Source organism: Protomyctophum parallelum (assembly GCF_964188405.1).
Source record: "Protomyctophum parallelum genome assembly, chromosome: 8".
NCBI classification, from domain to species: domain Eukaryota; kingdom Metazoa; phylum Chordata; class Actinopteri; order Myctophiformes; family Myctophidae; genus Protomyctophum; species Protomyctophum parallelum.
The window spans coordinates 45,141,070-45,159,047 of NC_139703.1; the positions used below are offsets into that span (position 1 = coordinate 45,141,070).

Genomic DNA, 17,978 nt, shown 5'->3' on the forward strand with positions numbered 1-17,978 from the left:
CATCTGTCCCCTATGTAAGCACACACATGCACACTCACATGCACGCATGCACACACACACACACACACACACACACACACACACACACACACACACACACACACACACACACACATAGCTGGGATGCCAGGCACTGTATCATCGTTGAGCCCTCTGGAGATGTTGTGGGCTCATCAATTAAATGTCGATGAAGCAGGGTGCCCACCTAATGACCCCAATACCTACTCTCCCTTTCACCACTCGACTGACTGCTAACTTCAAGAGCGTCAGCTCATCACAGAGACCGAATCTAGTTATTCTATTATCATTAGTTCTATTTACTGTACATACTTAAGCCCTTTTTTTTTTACAACAGTGTTGCTCAAAAATAGCAAAACATAACTACTACAGTACATGCTCAGCTGATGAAACTTTATTTTTGAGGGGCGCTAGTCCCTCCTATACAGTATTTTATTTTTCAGGGGCGCTAGTCCCACCTATATACAGGTTTAACGATTGTTTTTAGTTCTATGTTTGTTTTAAAAACGCCATTGACAATGATGGGGAAAGTTACGTCATCTTGTCCCTAACACAAACATTAAATGCCATTAACAATAAAGATGATTTAATGTTTGTTTTGTCACTGTTTGTTTTACATCATCATTACATCACCTAATCATACCAAGCTATACCAAATTCCCTCCTCGATGTTGTAAGATGATAAGAGCGCCCCTCACTTCACATGGGTGTGATTTTTTATATTTTAATTATCTCCAAAATATAATATTTTATTAAAATCCTGTATTTTCTTCTGTTGTTATCTCCTATCAGGTTGGCGTGTGTTTGTGCCAGTGGTGGTGAGTCGGAGGTGAAAGAAGTGGTCGAGGAGTCCTCCCGGAAGTGGGGGAGGGGGGCCAGCAAGCATGCAGGACTCTGCCTCTGATGGCAAGATGGCCAAACAGGTACAGCACAACACAACTACACTCATTGCTATTAAATTGGATACTAGATAGTGTGTGCGTGTGTGTGTGTGTGTGTGTGTGCGTGTGACCATGCATGCGTCTGTGTGTGCGTGTGTATAGTGTGCACGTGTGTCGATGTGTTTGTGTGTCATAAATTCTAGTTCTTCATTCTACTAATGAATGATTTGCAATGAACCGAGTTGCGACTTGCAACCACTTGCAGCAGGATCCCCAAAACGGTGACGTTATAAAACTGGAGAATTCCATGCCCAGGTGCCGAGGCATGACCAATTGCTGTTTCCATAGCAATAGTAGTGCCACAATCCCTCCGGGATATCTTTATCTACAAATGTGCAGAATCTTCCTGTGTCTAATGCATTTCGATCAACTTCAAACATCTAATCAGCTGACAGCTTGTCTGTCTGTCTGTCTGTCTGTCTGTCTGTCTGTCTGTCTGTCTGTCTGTCTGTCTGTCTGTCTGTCTGTCTGTCCCTGACATAATGGTCTCTAAGTACTATGCAAGCAGATGAAGAGTGGATTTGTAGATATTCAGTTGTATTTATTATTCTTATGGCCTTTTTTGTAGCATAACATTTATTATTATTTTGTATGTGTTCCCCCGAAGTATGCGGGAACAATACAGTGTATATACTGTAGTGAATCTGTATTTACAAGGTCTCTTATCTTACAATAAATGCACCATGTCTCTCTGTGTGTGTGTACGTGTGTAGTGTACGAAGCGTTCACCCCAACGATTTCAAATTTTACTCACACGTTCCACACCACCACAGGGAGTGCAGTGCCCGGCCTTGAGTCGGTCGGATACACGGTTGTCCAGAACCACCACAAATGGCTCTGTTCAGGCTCTGTTAGTGGACCTAATGAGCCTAAGTCCCCTCACTGTAGAAATCCCAGCCTCTGCCTCAGCCAATTGATTGCTATGGCAACACCAAACCTGCCATTTGATTACTTAACCAGTCCACTTTTCACAGTCAGTTTGCACTCTTCAGACACATATAGACAGACAGATACAGAGATCTCCATATACAGGGTATGGGCACAAAAGGGACACAGCAGACAGTTAAAACGGGTGTTGCATACTAGATTCCCAACTTGCATCGTTCCCAAGTAGGCCAGTGGCTGATGGGCAATGACGAGCAATGATTACTCATTGCTCGTAATGATCAGAATGAGTTTGAACTAAAACGATGTCACTTACAGCACCATTAAAAACATTACAGCGCATGCATAATGTTTTCCAGGGCATGCATGTATATTCCTATATTGGCTATAGGTTTTGATGCTTTGTATACGGGCATAAGGCATAAATATTGAATATTTACATTTTTAATGGCCACATATCACCAGTGCTGACTCTTTAAATCATGGTATTCCATCTAGTATGATAATTCATAATGTTATTAAACCATTTTAAAAGCTACTGTTACCATTTGATATTTCCACTCAGTGATCTTACAGTGTATGATTCCCTACCGGGGAGCGGAATGAGATTAAATAAACTCTGGGTTACTTTAGTAACCTCAGTTTATTAATCGAATGGAGCGATGAGGATCGCCCTTACTGACATTAGATTTACTCTTTTCTTTTTCGCTGTTAAGGACCAGACCTCCAAACCGCTAGATGACCACAGAGAAGTAGACGACATGTCAGAGAAGACTTCTCCAAACAAGAACCCCAAATCTCCCCAGAAAGGCTCCAAACGTTTGAAGACCATTCCCTTCAAAGTGACCCTGCTGGACTCCTCTGAGTATGAAGGGGAGATCGAGGTGACCGTGATGGGAGACGCTTTACACTCATACAGATATACCACTGTATTCTGTTTTTCTGTATTCTCCTCTGTGGGTAGTTGTGTGCTGCGGGGAGCAGATAAGCCGGGCAAAGAACGACAGAGAGGACTCCCTATTGAGAACACTCAATAGGGCAAGGCCAGAGAAATGGCCTTGCATTCTCTGCAAATACATTTTTTTTTTGTCAAGGCAGGAGTGAAATAGATGAGAGTCCTGGTGGTGATAGATGATATATTTTGTGATGTATAGTATACTATACTGTATATACTGAACGTGTGTGTGTGCGTGCATATGTGGGTGTGGGTGGGTGGGTGTGTGTGTATGCACTAAACTGTCACCGTGAGTGAAGTTTTGTTTTTTATGATTTGTTTTTGGCTTTTGTGCCTTTATTGATAGTTACAGTGAAGACGGACAGGAAAGAGGGAGGGAGAGGTCATGAACGGGACTCGAACACGCAACACGCTGTCAGGCCAGAGCCTATGTGGCGTGCGCCTGGACCACTAGGCCATTGGGCGCCCTGTGAGTGAACTTGTTGAAGGAACTCGTGTCGGAAAAGGATGAAACCCCAGCTGTCAGACTTGGTTGCTGCGGCTGCGGTTTGGTGAAATTCACAGCTGAGAAGACACTAGAGTTTATCTGGGCGCAAGGAAACCAAAACACAGAGTGTAAAACAGCAGCTTTTGATGGTTCACAGAACATCTGTGCAGTTGTGAAGCTGGCAGCCAGAGACAACAAGCAGCGCCTGCTATGGTTTCAGTCATCTCCCTACTCACGCAGGAAATCTATTCACCCGGGCATTTTTTTTCTTCTTATAATAGGTCCTCACTAATAATCATGATGAGTGGTGCAACTCCCCTCTCCCCCCCCCCCCCCCCCTCTCTCTCTCTCTCTCTCTCATTAGCAGGCAACAGTGCAGCACTGTCTCTCTCTCTGTTTCTGGCACAACAGCGCCCCTACTAGTACTCATACTGGTGCTCATTAACGTCACATAGGTGAATACATAGGTGAACACGGACATTGCTGTTCCTACTCAGTCTGTGTCTCATAGGAGGGCTGTGGGCAGTTCAGAAACCAAGCCTGCAGTTTCTATTAGCTTGGATACCCCATCGATGAAGTCACTGGTGGACGGGTTTCTGGACTGCCCACAGCCCTCCTATGAGACACAGACTGAGTAGAAAATAATTGTGCCATTTTATCATGATTATTAGTGAGGAACTATTATATGAAGATGGGTTGAAAAGTGGTGAAGTGGTCCTTTAAGACCCTTGCTCTACACACCAATCAGCAGCACATTGTGTTGCTGTCACAGTCTCGCACCACTGTACTAGGCCACCACTGTACTAGGCCACCACTGTACTAGGCCACCACAGTACTAGGCCATCACTGTACTAGGCCACCACAGTACTAGGCCATCACTGTACTAGGCGATTGCGAGTTACGTTTCTCATCCCTAATCAGTGGCAACAAGGCTATGCCACGTGATGCCAACACCCCTTCAACTAACTGCATGTGCTTATAAATGTGCTTGTCCAATAAAAGCCCTCAGCTCAGTCCGTCGGCAGGGTGTTAGGAAACCTATTGTCATTAAATATTGCAACCCAGGTGCAGCCAAGGAGAAAATAGAATAGTTGTGTTATTGTTAGGGCCCTTGGGATATTCACACACAAGCTCTGGTGTTCATGTGTGTGTGTGTGTGTGTGTGTGTGTGTGTGTGTGTGTGTGTGTGTGTGTGTGTGTGTGTGTGTGTGTGTGTGTGTGTGTGTGTGTGTGTGTGTGTGTGTGTGTGTGTGTGTGTGTGTGTGTGTGTGTGTGTGTGTGTGTGTGTGTGTGTGTGTGCGCGCGCGCGCACGCGTGGCCCTTGGGATATTTACACACAAGCTCTGGTATTCATGAAAGATTGTGTGTGTGTGTGTTTCTGTGTGTGTGGGTGTGTGCATGCATGACTACGTGGTTGTGTATGCGGTAAGAATACCATTGGATGTTGCCCTTACACCAACCTCTCTCTCCACACTGCAAAAAACATACTGCAACACCTCAGGGCTTTTTCCACATCGCAGCAATAGCTTGCATTATGGTTTGGAAAGCATTTACCAACTCCCCATTCATTTTTACAGCGTCCTTACAGTGACTCCTTATACAGAGTGAGTCCCTACAGAGAGTCCTTACAGTTATCCTATTCATTATGTATGTTCTATGTTGCATGCATGCAGCTATGTTGTATGGGTTTAGAGACAGCCGCACTGAGGAAATGACAGGATGCAGAGACTTAAAATCTTGAGGTTCTCTCTGTGAGTAACGAGGACGTATAGGATCAGGAATGTGAACATCAGAGGGACTGCCCATGTTAGATGTTTTGGAGATGATTTGTACAGAGGAGGGATAGTGAGTATATTGGTAGAAGTATGCTGAGGTTGGAACTGCCAGGCAGGAAGGAGGTCTAGACTCTAGAGGAAGACCAAAGAGGAGATGTATGGATGTAGTGAAAGAGGACATGAAGTTAGTTGGTGTGAGAGAAGAGGAGGCAGAGGAGAGGGTGATAGGGGCAGATGATTCACAGTGGCGACCCCTGAAGGGAACAGCCGAAAGGTAAAGTTGTATACACGCACACAGCGGTGGGCAACTTTGACGACGGAGAGGGCCACTATATTTTCATACTAACTCCAGAGGGCTACATTGCATACTGTTGTATAAAAAATCACACACGTGTGAACTGAGTGGTGCAATTCCCCCCCCCCCCCCCCTCTCTCTCTCTCTCTCTATCTCTCTCTCTCATTAGAGTCACTACCTCTCTCACTCTCTCTCATTAGAGTCACTACCCCTCTCACTGTTTCTGGCGCCCCCTACTGCTATTTTTAAGTCACATACTCATGCTCACACACACACACAGACACACAGACACACAAACACGTACGAGGACATTGCAAGCTGGTTGTAGGAGTGGTTGCACCACTCAAAAATAGCTGATGTACAAGCTCAACTTGACTGAGCTTGTAGATCAGCAATTTTGCTATATTTGAAATTCAGATTTTCTTATATTTTGTAAATTGGAATCCTGAAAAGTAACCTTTTTCAAATGCATGTACGGTATTTATGTTAACTTTATGAACTAAATACAAACATTTGACATATTAAAAGACAATAACATTTGAATACTAGTCACTAAGCTACAGTACATTATATATACTATATACTGAAGTAATTAAAGCACGTCATGTTTGCATGTTTGGAATTGTAACAGCTGAAATCAATAATATATCAATGTTCGGATATTAACCTGCGGGCCTCATTAAGTGAAGGTGGGGGCCGCATGTGGCCCCCGGGTCGTCATTTGCCCTTGTATGGCTTACAGGGTTGTTCACACTAAGCACTATAACTGAGCAACGATAACTATAACTATATCGTTCACCACTGTATTTTTTTAATAGTTTGGTGTGAACTCTGCCATCCACTTGACTTACAACTATTTTTAGTTCTATTATTATAGTTATAGTGCTGTTAAAGAAATCTTTCGGTGAGCACTTATAACACAGTTAAACAAAATAATGAGACAGACACACAATTCAGAGTTTCAGAGTATTGGAATAGAATGTATTCGAATACGGAGACAGTAGTGAAGCGTTACAATGGAACACCGTACTGACTCAACACATCTCAGTCAGACTTCAGCTTAAATACATTTACTACCCCCCTCAGGGAATAGGTGGGTTTTAACACATGCCAATGAGAAGGCCCCTCCACCAGACCACACAAGTCACAGGTCACAGAAAACAGCTTCTCATGGTTTGGTTTATGATGTCCTTAAATGTACAACTTAGGTATTCCACATTTCCTTGACAGTGCTCAGTGTGAATGGCCCTTACTTCCTGTTTTTAATTGCTAGGGTGAAATGTCAGTCCCGTCCTCCCCAGGAGCTGATAATAACAGTGACAGTGGAAAGGCAACTCTGTTGGCGAGGATGCAAGGCTGAGCTCCACCCTCCTCCACGGGGCGTAGGGCATGGAAGAGCACACAATACCCTCCTCCTGTCATCCACCCAGCCACATGTTCAATACCCTCCACGCCCGCTCCTCCTGTCATCCACCCAGCCACCCACCCCACATGTTCAGCAGGCTGTGTTCGTACATCACCATGCAGGGTTGAACGTGGCTTTTGGCAATTGGCAATGATTGGTTGTTTTTGTCTGTTGCCAAGGCTCGGCCCTGTGTTATCCAATGTTTATTTCAGCAAGCTAGAGTGTGTTGTGGAGACATTCACACTGGGGGTGAATGTGTAATTGGTTTGAAGCAGGCTGGTATACTGAGAAAAGCCTCAGCCATATGATGGCTTATTCTTTTTTTTTTTTTTATATCTTTTTTTTGTAACCCATTTTTCACCCCTGTGTCAATCATCTAATGTGATCCTGGGCTCTACACACCCTCCACCAACCTAGTCCCCCATATATGGGGGACAATGGGAGAGCAACGGACTTGAACTCATGCTTCCTTCATGCCTGAGTGTCCAAGTTGCTCCTTTACATCTGACAGGGGGGAGTTTCCCTGGTTGGTCGTAGCGCGTGGGAGGAACACGTTATTCCAACCAGTTCCTTTCCCCTCCATCAGGCGCCCCGGCTGGCCAGGGGGAGGCAGTTTAGTGACCAGGATTACTGCATGTTTTTTGTGAGGGTACCTACCCTAGGGGACACGGGGAGAACATGCAAACTCCACACAGAAAGGCCCTTTCGCCAACCCCGCCTTTGGGTATGGTCACTGATGACGCGGAGGAGGAAACACGCCGCCAGCACCCACAGCGTCCCGAGCGGGAATCGAACCCAGGACCTTCTAGCTGTGAGGCGACAGCACTACCAACTGTGCCACCGTGCCCCCATGATGGCTTATTCTGATTCCCAAATACAACAGCACTGCTACCACGTGGACAGCCTTGCCATGGGGGCCTAACCCCTAAGGAGTGACAGCGATGAGGCAGCTTCTATAAAGTGCTTTTCAAGTGTTGCCCCAACATCCCTTCAACAATGATGAGGCAAAGGAGAGGTAATCTTTCAAGTACCGGCCTTGAGATATTAAGGAACAAGACAGATGAGGAGGGATCATATAGCATCTGTTTCCCTGGCAACCACTTGCTCCGTCTTCCTGTCATCTCGGAAACTAGCTTCTGTGAAAGGAAGCAGCACCATCCAGAGAGAAGCACACATACAGTACTACAGTGTGTGTGTGTGTGTGTGTGTGTGTGTGTGTGTGTGTGTGTGTGTGTGTGTGTGTGTGTGTGTGTGTGTGTGTGTGTGCGTGTGCGCGCGCGCGCGTGTGCAGTACATATCCAGTATGCATAACATTATACCTCCCGGGTTTTTGGGGGAGTAAAATCTTCCCATCTGCCATCTAGCGCCTTTATTCTGTCAAAAGTAGTTTAATAATAACAACGTTGTACTTACACTCCACATTTGGCCGTGGTTTGACCTATAGGTCAGAATGTGTCTGTCCTTATGTTCTGACATGGAAATGCACCGTGAAACTCACATCGAACTCAGCATTAATAGCGTGAAAATCACAATCAACAGCTCTGTCAAGGGTTTGATGCATTCTGACTGTAACACTGTACTCAAGGGCAGCACTTCTCAAGGGCAGGCAATATTGTCTCCAAAACTTTTATTTCCATTATGTAGGGCTATATCAGAAATTGATTCATGGGCAACTGCAAGTGCTTCAGAAACACACTGAGGGATTATACTACTGTGCTTTGATGGTATTTTCTTTTCTACTAGAAGATCTGTTGAATGATATATTACCTTTCTCATATGTTTGTCTTTGCAGAAACATTCCAAAGGACAGACCCTGATCGGCATGGTGTGTGAACACCTCAACTTGCTGGAGAAGGACTACTATGGCATGACCTTCTCTGACACAGATACCCAGAAGGTCAGTGGGGGAAGAACATGTTGCAGTCCCAATCCCAAAGGAAAATCGAAATAGGATTTCCACATGTTGCCTCCAGAGAGAAATACAAATTCCTTTATCTTGTGGCCTCAGTGGGCCGACGTGTCTGTCATCAGTCACACTTCAAGGGATCAGAAATTGTCATTTTGGCATGTTGACTCAGTCGGAGTGTATTGTCAACAAGAATTACATTTGAAAGAAAAAAAGCATGAATCAAACTTGCGTCACCAACTCAACAGTTCGACATTCCAAACACAAAGCCGGCCCTCACACTGATCTTTTTAGTTTTTTAAGTGAGCAAGAATGGTGCAATTATTGGCTATTATGTCACTGGCCCTGAGACGTGAATTGTCCCAAATGTCAACATGCATTTAGAGCTTTTTTGTAAATCTAGTTTCTAGGGGTTTTGACTGATGGAATGGTGCCTAAAGGCAGGTATGTGATTGCTACACATTACTGTGAAGGATTCCTCTGGCTTTCCTATAGATGAGAGTCAGGGAGGGACAGACAACAACAAGTCCTTCACCACATCTGTTGTGTCTCTCTGTCACCACCCTCAGTGGGTATGTTACTGTTTCCTCTGCCGACGTGTTGTGACTCGATGCGTTGAGCTTTCGGATCTGGCCCAGTCTTGCAGTAAAGGAGAGTATAGAAACATACACATGCTGTTGTCCGTAGCTCGTCCTCTCAGAGAGAGACAGGCTGGACTCTGGAGTCTTCTTTTCATTCCTTGTTATACTCTCAAGAGTAAAATGAACTCTCCAGCTTTTACTGTATAGTCCTTTAGCCCTACGGTCAACAACAAAAATAGATTTTATCATATAGGACAGCCTGAGCCTACACTACCATCTGAGATGCCTGGCCATTTCAGACCAAACAAGCCTGGGGAAATTGATTCCTGTCAGGGGCCACCAATGTCTGTACACGGACAAATTTGTCCGTGGCAAAGAGATTTGTCCATGGCAAATTTTAGAGTTTCTGTTTTACACAAGATTATAATGTGTTCTTATTTTGATCATAACACCCACTTAGTGAATGTTCAAGTCTCCAGGGTTTCTTCAGAATATGTATGACACTGATTTATTATGACACTATGGAGTCCAACTAGTACTAGTGGTTCTCAAATGTTTCATTTGAAGAGACCCCTTAACTCTGAGAGTGTTCCTACGGGTCCATTTGGTTCCATTTGAACACTCTCAGAGTTACAGACCTATTGTGGTCATTCAGGGCCATCTATGTATGTGTTTCTGGTAATATTATTGTCCACTCATTTCGTATGTCCGTGGCAAAAATGGAATATTGACAAAAATATTCACAACAAGCCAACATGACGATGACCGCTGATTCCTGTTTATGGATAGTACTTCTCAATATTCAACCCAGATTTCCTTTATGTTATTGATTTGCGTCCGCTTACACTTTAGCTCTGAAAAGTGATCAACTCTTTGCAACAGAGACAAAGCAGAACACTTTGCAAATTGAACCCCCTGCCCCATTTGAGACAGATTTACAATGACAAAACATGCTTGCAGCTCATTAAAAATGATTATCAACCTGATTAGGCTCTGAAGAAGTTAGTTGGGTATTAATGTGAGTACTTGTGTGCGTGTGAGTGTGTGCGCGAACATCCGGCCCGCATGTCTAGGAAGATGTGTCTTAACCCATTCTGCCGGGAACCCCTTTTGGTGTTAGCATTATGTCATGCTTTAGCTATTGAAAAATAGCAGATCTACAAGCTTGAATCTGATCTCAGGTCAGAACGGGTTAAGTTTGCAGAGTGAGACACACTGCCAGTTTGCCTAACATAGCCAGAGTACTGCAGACTGCAGCACAGTTTCAATCGTTCATGGCCCTGATTCCACACTGAATGATACTGGATGCTAGAATGTATTTTAGCTATACTAAGAATTTGCTGTAGGCACTGCTGTATTTGCTATGCAGTGGATGTGCTTTTGTATGTAAAATAATTGTCTTACTGTTAACTGTTAAAAGTTTGTGTCTATACATGTGTGTGTGCGCGCGTGCGTGCGTGCGTGCGTGCGTGCGTGCGTGCGTGCGTGCGTGCGTGCGTGTGTGTGTGTGTGTGTACGTGCGTGAGTGCGTGCCACTGCGCCTAAGCATGTTGTTATTGCTAAAGAGGCTGGCATAATATAATTTCTCAGAAGCATGGGAAATCAGAGCCAGTGCCCCTTGTGGAGGATTAAGTCACTGCACAGATGTAAAGATAAGTGGCCGGTAGTAATTTAGCCACACAATGGAGTCCCAGATGAAAGCTTGACTCTGCCCACAGAAACAGCTCAGTGGGTGAGGCCACACGGCCCTTTATTCAAGCATATGGAGATTCTTTCATTAGGAACACTGCGTGCATTTAGAGCCAATGTGGCAGCAACAGGGTGTGTGTGACCGCCATATTTCCCACCTGTTCAACTGAACTCTCCCTCCTGTTTTTCAGAATTGGTTGGACCCCTCAAAGGAAATCAAGAAGCAGATGCGCAGTGAGTTTCTGAGCACCTTTATATATATATTCATCCATTTATTGCATTGGTTTAATGAATAATGTAAATTGTAATTAAAGTAGCATAACATAAGCAACTAGTCTTGGTTACCGTTTATAATTGCAGTCGTGAAAGTGTCATTGCACATGATGTCTGTCTAGCATATGGCAGTAAACTTAACACCTGTCATTGCAATCTGCCCCCAGACTCACCGTGGAACTTTGCTTTTGCTGTCAAGTTCTACCCCCCGGACCCCTCACAGCTCACTGAGGATATTACTAGGTAGGCAGGGGAATGTGCACAATCCCCATGTACAACCTGCATGCACGCATGCAAGATTGACAATGACACTCTGAATACATGGCCTTCATAATCCATCCAAATAAAATAACACATAATACATCGCTTGCATTGTATGCAACTGACGTTGCTTTTTGGTTTTGCGAAAAAAGTACATTCTACGTACAGTACATACTGTACACACTAATAGTATTACACAATATATATCCAACCCCCCCCCCCCCCCCCCCCCCCATCAAAGAAGTCCAAATCTCTTTCTTTTTAGAGGATTATTGTACATTGTTCAAGCTGCCGTGGATTAGCTACTCTGGATTCTTGTCGGAACTTGCCTAGGCTGAGCTCTTAAGACCCCCCCTCCCCCCTCTCTCTCCTCTGAAAGGTACTACCTGTGTCTGCAGCTGAGGGATGACATGCTGTCGGGTCGTCTGCCGTGCTCCTTCGTCACCCACGCCCTCCTGGGCTCCTACGCCGTACAGGCCGAGTTGGGCGACTACGACCTCGATGACCATGGCTCCGACTACGTCAGTGACTTCCGCTTTGCTCCCAACCAGACCCGCGAGCTGGAGGAGAGAGTGATGGAGCTCCATCGGAACTACAAGTATGCACACGCGTGCCATGCACCATGTCAAGCTGTGGTTTATCCCTGAGAGATTTCGTCCTCCTCGTTTGTTGTACCTTGCGTGTCTCATATGCAGGCATCGGCCACACTGAGCAATTGCTCATATGGCATCAAATCAGCTCAGCATGTAAATTGCTTGCTAATAGTTGCCTTCATTTCACCGTAGCATCTGTCATTGTCGTGGCACATGGTTGAAACTCTGCCAATGCAACACTTCATCACTTAAAGGGTCTCCACGTGCTCTGATTTGGCATCGTTCCATTGGCACCATGCCCAAGCTGTTACGCAAGGGAGATGTAAGGGAAGATCTGAGACTGGAATACATCAGGCATATTTAATAAGATGATGCCGCTCCTACTGTGAAACTAGTTTCATTCAAGTTTCATTATTTGGAATTCAAGAGGCCCTTTTGTTTGGAGGTTAAACATTATAATTGTCCCTCTGTCACAGGGGTATGACTCCAGCTGAGGCTGAAATTAACTTCCTGGAGAATGCGAAGAAACTTTCCATGTATGGAGTGGACCTCCATCACGCCAAGGTGGGCTGTTGTTGACTTTCTTGTGTCAAATAGATGGGAGTGTCAACCCCAGATTACTCAGAAACAGAACTAATATGCAGTATATTAGTAGCAGAGCAGTGGTTTTCTTGCCTCACTGAAAAATCTGCCATTAATTTATCCCATATACAGTAGATTCACAAAAATAGAGGCATGATTCACCAGGATCCTGGATGGCTTGATTCTAAGCTTAAAACAATTTATATAAATATTTTTGTGAATCTCTGTGGGATTTTTCAGTGGTGACAGAAAACTATGCCCACTAATATGCCCTATACTGCCTACCCCTGCCCTGTGTGTGTGTGTGTGTGTGTGTGTATGTGTGTGTGTGTGTGTGTGTGTGTGTGTGTGTGTGTGTGTGTGTGTGTGTGTGTGTGTGTGTGTGTGTGTGTGTGTGTGTGTGTGTGTGTGTGCGCGCGTGTGCGTGTGCGCGTAAATCTAAATGTGTGTTTTCAACAAGGACCGTTGTTGCATCATCATCTTGTCAAACTGCCCAGCAAATTCCTGTTAATTGATAGACCCAAATGGACCCTTGTGGTTAATTCTCTTTTGTGTTGTCCTATGGGACCCTGCAGGACTCCGAAGGGATTGATATAATGCTGGGCGTCTGTGCCAACGGCCTGCTCATTTACCGCGATCGGCTGAGGATCAATCGCTTTGCATGGCCAAAGATCCTGAAAATATCCTACAAGAGGAGCAACTTCTACATCAAGATCCGTCCCGGAGAGGTACGTTGAAATGGTCAGGGTCCAGGATAATTACAGGATAATTACAGTATGGCAGCATCAAAACATTCTGAGAACTGCAGCAAAAAAATAAATAGCTGGGGGCGGACTTGTAAAGATTTTGCTTTTTGTGACAAGTTTTTTAATTTTGGTATGGGTATAAGGTTTTCAAAAAGCTATTGGGTGTGCTAAATAACATACAATTTCTTTACGAAAAACTAAACTAGAAAGGCATATTTGAGTCTGTGCGAACAGACCGCTAGGGGGCGTGCCCAACGCGTTTGCACAGACTCAAATATGCCTTTCTAGTTTTGTTTTTCGTAAAGAAATTGTAAGAAATCTCTCCTATCAATTATTTGGGGTTTCAACCATATACAGACATATCTATTAGTGGTTTTATTGCAAACCGACCACTAGGAGACGAGCTAAATTAGTTTGCGATGGTTTTTGAAAACCTTATGCCCATACCTAACACCATGCCAAAATTATTGTCACAAAAAGCCAAATCTTGGTGATTTCTTACAAGTCCGCCCGTGCTAAAAGAAAGAAATACAAAAAAGCAAATGCTTCTCTTTTTTGTATGGTATTTGGCAGCACAGCCGGTGCAGAAACGGATGGGTAAAATCTCCTTTCTATAGCAGTGGTTCCCAAACTTGTTAGCACATGCTCCAAAAGAGAGATTGTTTTGAAACAATAGTTAAAAACTAAATATAGGAAACAGAAAATATATAAAATGTGTCCACGACCAACAAACGGGTCCCGAGTCCCACAGTTTGGGAAACAGTGGTCTCTACAGTGTGGTGCTGGCGCTGCATGCTGAGCCTCAGTGTGACAGGCTGTCTGGGCCAGGTCCTGTCACAGTGACAGAGCCAAATAAAGAGACCCTTTAAAAGAGCTACTGCAGCTGCAGCCTTAGCCAGAATAGGGGTGTATAAAGAGTATAAATATAGAGCCATGAAATGCCTTCCTCCAGTGTCTGAGAAATTGGACATCATCCTCCATGTCTTGATCTGCTCTAGTATGTCCAGTTGGCTGTGTGGGGATCATTTAGAAGCAAAATCCATGTAATCCATGTGCTTTTTTTTTTTTACTTAATGTTATGCTATGATAATGATAGAAATGGCAGCAGCGTGACCAGGCACTGTGCATCTATTCTGCGTTTTTTAACATCGGAAGTTTTGGAGGAGCGTTTTAGAAGAGCTTCCAGCTGTGATTTCACCTGGGAAAAACACATTGGGGTGCCAGCTGCTTCTATAAGTGACTTTGTGTGTTTGTACAGTATGTATGTACAGTATGTCTGACTGTATGAGTACGGCATAAAAGGCTGAAATTATAGATTGTAACACAAACAGGAGGCTCACCGCACGCATGCACGCACGTACGCACGCACGCACGCACGCACGCACGCACGCACGCACGCACGCACGCACGCACGCACGCACGCACGCACACACACACACACACACACACACACACACACACACACACACACATTGTGTATTCACATACATAGATGGAGTAGCACACTCATCACTCTATTCAAATAGAATCTATTTGATGTGTGTGACACAAATCACAAATGAAAGAATTGTACCATCTGAATACCAGCACACACATCAAGCAGAGTAGTACCGTCTGGATACCAGCACACACACATCAAGCAGAGTAGTACCGTCTGGATACCAGCACACACACATCAAGCAGAGTAGTACCGTCTGGATACCAGCACACACACATCAAGCAGAGTAGTACCGTCTGGATACCAGCACACACACATCAAGCAGAGTAGTACCGTCTGGATACCAGCACACACACATCAAGCAGAGTAGTACCGTCTGGATACCAGCACACACTCAGTAGGTACCGTTTATTTCACACTGGGTGTGTTATTTACTCTCTGAGTTAACACTGGGATTTTGTATGTCTGTGTTTACCAATTTTCCTCTCTTCCCCAGTATGAACAATTTGAAAGCACCATTGGGTTTAAGCTTCCCAACCACAGAGCTGCCAAGCGACTGTGGAAAGTCTGCATCGAACATCACACCTTCTTCCGGTAAGAACCAATCTATTCTCTTGTTCAGGGGGGGCTTGTAAACGTCATAGCACTAAAATTGCTATCCTTTGCTATGCATTACTTGATCTATGCAATGAATGCTGCAGGCTTTGGGCTGAACGGTTCACAGTGTTCAAAGCGACTAATAAATGGGCTTGATTACATACATGAGACTACCCTGTGCCGTCCTCAGCTTATCTGTAAAACAGGACAATCTCCGTTAGTAATCATATTTCATCTGCTTCAGTGATTACATGTGATGTGCCTCGAGGCTATTTGTTGCTTTCACTCTGTCAGAGACTCAGCTGTTTATCTCTCTCTTTAACCAACCAATTTTCTCTTCTGCTACACCTCACAAGATAAACTGAAGGTTACTACTGACAAAGACTAAAAAACACATCATGGGACCTATTCAGTACGCCTCTCCTTAGCCTTTCTGATTGATTAACTGCTGTTTCTAGAATGCATTGCGATTTTTCTTTCTTATTAACTATTATCTCAGTTGCAGAAAGAGCTTTGCAGTAACATGCCTTTTGTTATCATTAGTACATGCATGATGCCCGTTGAGACCCATTGTTAGAGTACCTGTTGTACCCATCTGTCTGTCTTTGTCTCTTTTATGCTCATTTATGGAGATCTCAATTGCTGATCCAACCATACATATGTGGAATTCCTCCGAACTCCATAGTGGCTGTCAATTAGTAGTAGGGATGCGTGAAGGACAGATAGGCTAGTGTGCACACATTGACATGCATGCAGAGATCTTAGATCTACAATTTATAGTTAGAAGTAAAATATAGATAGATAGATATTACAGAATACTTTTTTGTGCAAATTATTTTTTAGAATAAGTTTCACTCCGCTGCAGGGATACAGTAGTAGGAACACATGATCTGTCACTTTGGCTGTCCACATGCTGTGGGTACTACATATTCAGTTAGCTTTTGTGTTGTGGCGTCAATCCTTGTTGATTACACTGAGCCAGAGTGTGTCTCTCATGTGTGCATGTAGGCTGGTGTCCCCAGAACCCCCTCCTAAGGGTTTCTTGGTAATGGGTTCCAAGTTCCGCTACAGCGGGAGAACCCAAGCACAGACAAGGCAGGCCAGCGCACTCATAGACCGGCCCGCTCCACACTTTGCTCGCTCTACCAGCAAGAGGTACCTGCTGTCCCGGAGCTTGGATGGAGGTAAGTGCTGTGATTTAGGCTACTATCATTACTTTCTGCACTCTCATTTCCCAAAACAGAGGCAAATTGTATATCCTAAAATATATTTTCACCGCTTTCAATTAATTCATTTATTTAATTTAATGTATTTATTTTAATCGCTGTGAGCTTGTAACTAGTAGTTCACACTAGGAGTGACAAAGACTATACAAAACAACCAAGCATGGCCAGCTACATCGAAGTGTCGTAGTGGAAGTATTACTCAGCCACATTGCATGAATGAAAAGGGTAGGGTTAAATAGCACAGAGAACTGGTTAACAGCAAGAATTAGTTTTTCTTTATTACATGGAAGGGAGCAGGAATTTTGGGGAAAGAGAAGAAGAGTGGATGAACGATGAAACAAAAACATCTGATTGATTGACACTTCACTGCGTCATTGGTGTGCTGAACAAAGTTGAAGCCAGCTGAACTTTTCTTTTCAGGTCACAGGCTTACGTTGAAAATTACTTTTGCGTGTGAACCGAACATTGGCGTTAATGTATCCATTTTAACTCTGAGATTGTACATACTGTATGAATGGACCCTGGTTCCATTTGTACACTCTCAGAGTTGGGGAGTATTGCGGTGTATTTTCAGGTCCCCGGGGTAGGGAAAACTTTTACAGCTTCACTCAGCTGATGACTGCTCACATGGCTATGATGAGCACACTGGGCGGGGTGTTAGGGTTTGTTGTTGTTAGGGACACTTCAACAAGTATACTGGTCAAGCTTGGGGTCAACCGGCTACCTTTCGATTCCCAGGCAGCCTCTTTACCCACTAAGCTATAGCCACGTAGCGTGTAATCCTGACTGGAACGATCCCTTGTGTTAACCGTCAGAGTTCTCACGGCCGGTCTCCGCCATGTGTGAAAACCACGACAGCCTGTCCCACCGCAGCGTAAGCGAGCTGCCCCGCCTCCGCCTCCCATCGGGAGACGAGCAGGAGACTGAGCTGGAGCCCAGTCTGGACCAGGACGAAGACGAGCAGGACCAAGAGCTGCTCCCGGAGATGGAGCAAGATAATATGCATGAGGAGGAGGATGAGGAGGAGGAGGAAGGAGACGCAACCCCCAGCAAAAAGAAGGAAATCAAGGTACGCTAGAGTCCCTGATGGATCTGAAGTCTAAACTGTACACTGCAAAAACCTCAATGATAATTTAAAAATGAACCCAAGGCCATTTTTACATTCTTAGAGTTAAACTAGAAAACGTGCTCCTCAGAGCAGAGGTCTCCACCAGGTCAGGAACGTTTGTGACGTTTGGACAAAATGTGTAGGAGCGGGCTAACGGTGCCGGAAACTAGCTGTACACGGACACACCCACGGACACACGGACGGACGGACAGGATTG

The 17,978-nt window shown here is 44.6% G+C and overlaps 1 protein-coding gene across 5 annotated transcripts in view; it reads left to right on the forward strand.

Annotated features, from left to right (window-relative positions):
- Positions 1-17,978, forward strand: part of LOC310863565 (band 4.1-like protein 1) — a 92,105-nt gene that overhangs the window by 55,675 nt on the left and 18,452 nt on the right. For all 5 annotated transcript variants that reach the window (XM_083772000.1, XM_083772003.1, XM_083772002.1 and 2 more), the window contains exons 2-12: positions 811-941; positions 2,561-2,728; positions 8,554-8,658; positions 11,129-11,171; positions 11,378-11,453; positions 11,851-12,069; positions 12,541-12,628; positions 13,222-13,374; positions 15,327-15,424; positions 16,436-16,611; positions 17,469-17,722. In XM_083772000.1, coding sequence (XP_083628126.1) covers positions 903-941; positions 2,561-2,728; positions 8,554-8,658; positions 11,129-11,171; positions 11,378-11,453; positions 11,851-12,069; positions 12,541-12,628; positions 13,222-13,374; positions 15,327-15,424; positions 16,436-16,611; positions 17,469-17,722 — 1,419 coding nt within the window. In that variant the 5' untranslated portion in view covers positions 811-902. The remainder of the gene's footprint in view (positions 1-810; positions 942-2,560; positions 2,729-8,553; positions 8,659-11,128; positions 11,172-11,377; positions 11,454-11,850; positions 12,070-12,540; positions 12,629-13,221; positions 13,375-15,326; positions 15,425-16,435; positions 16,612-17,468; positions 17,723-17,978) is intronic.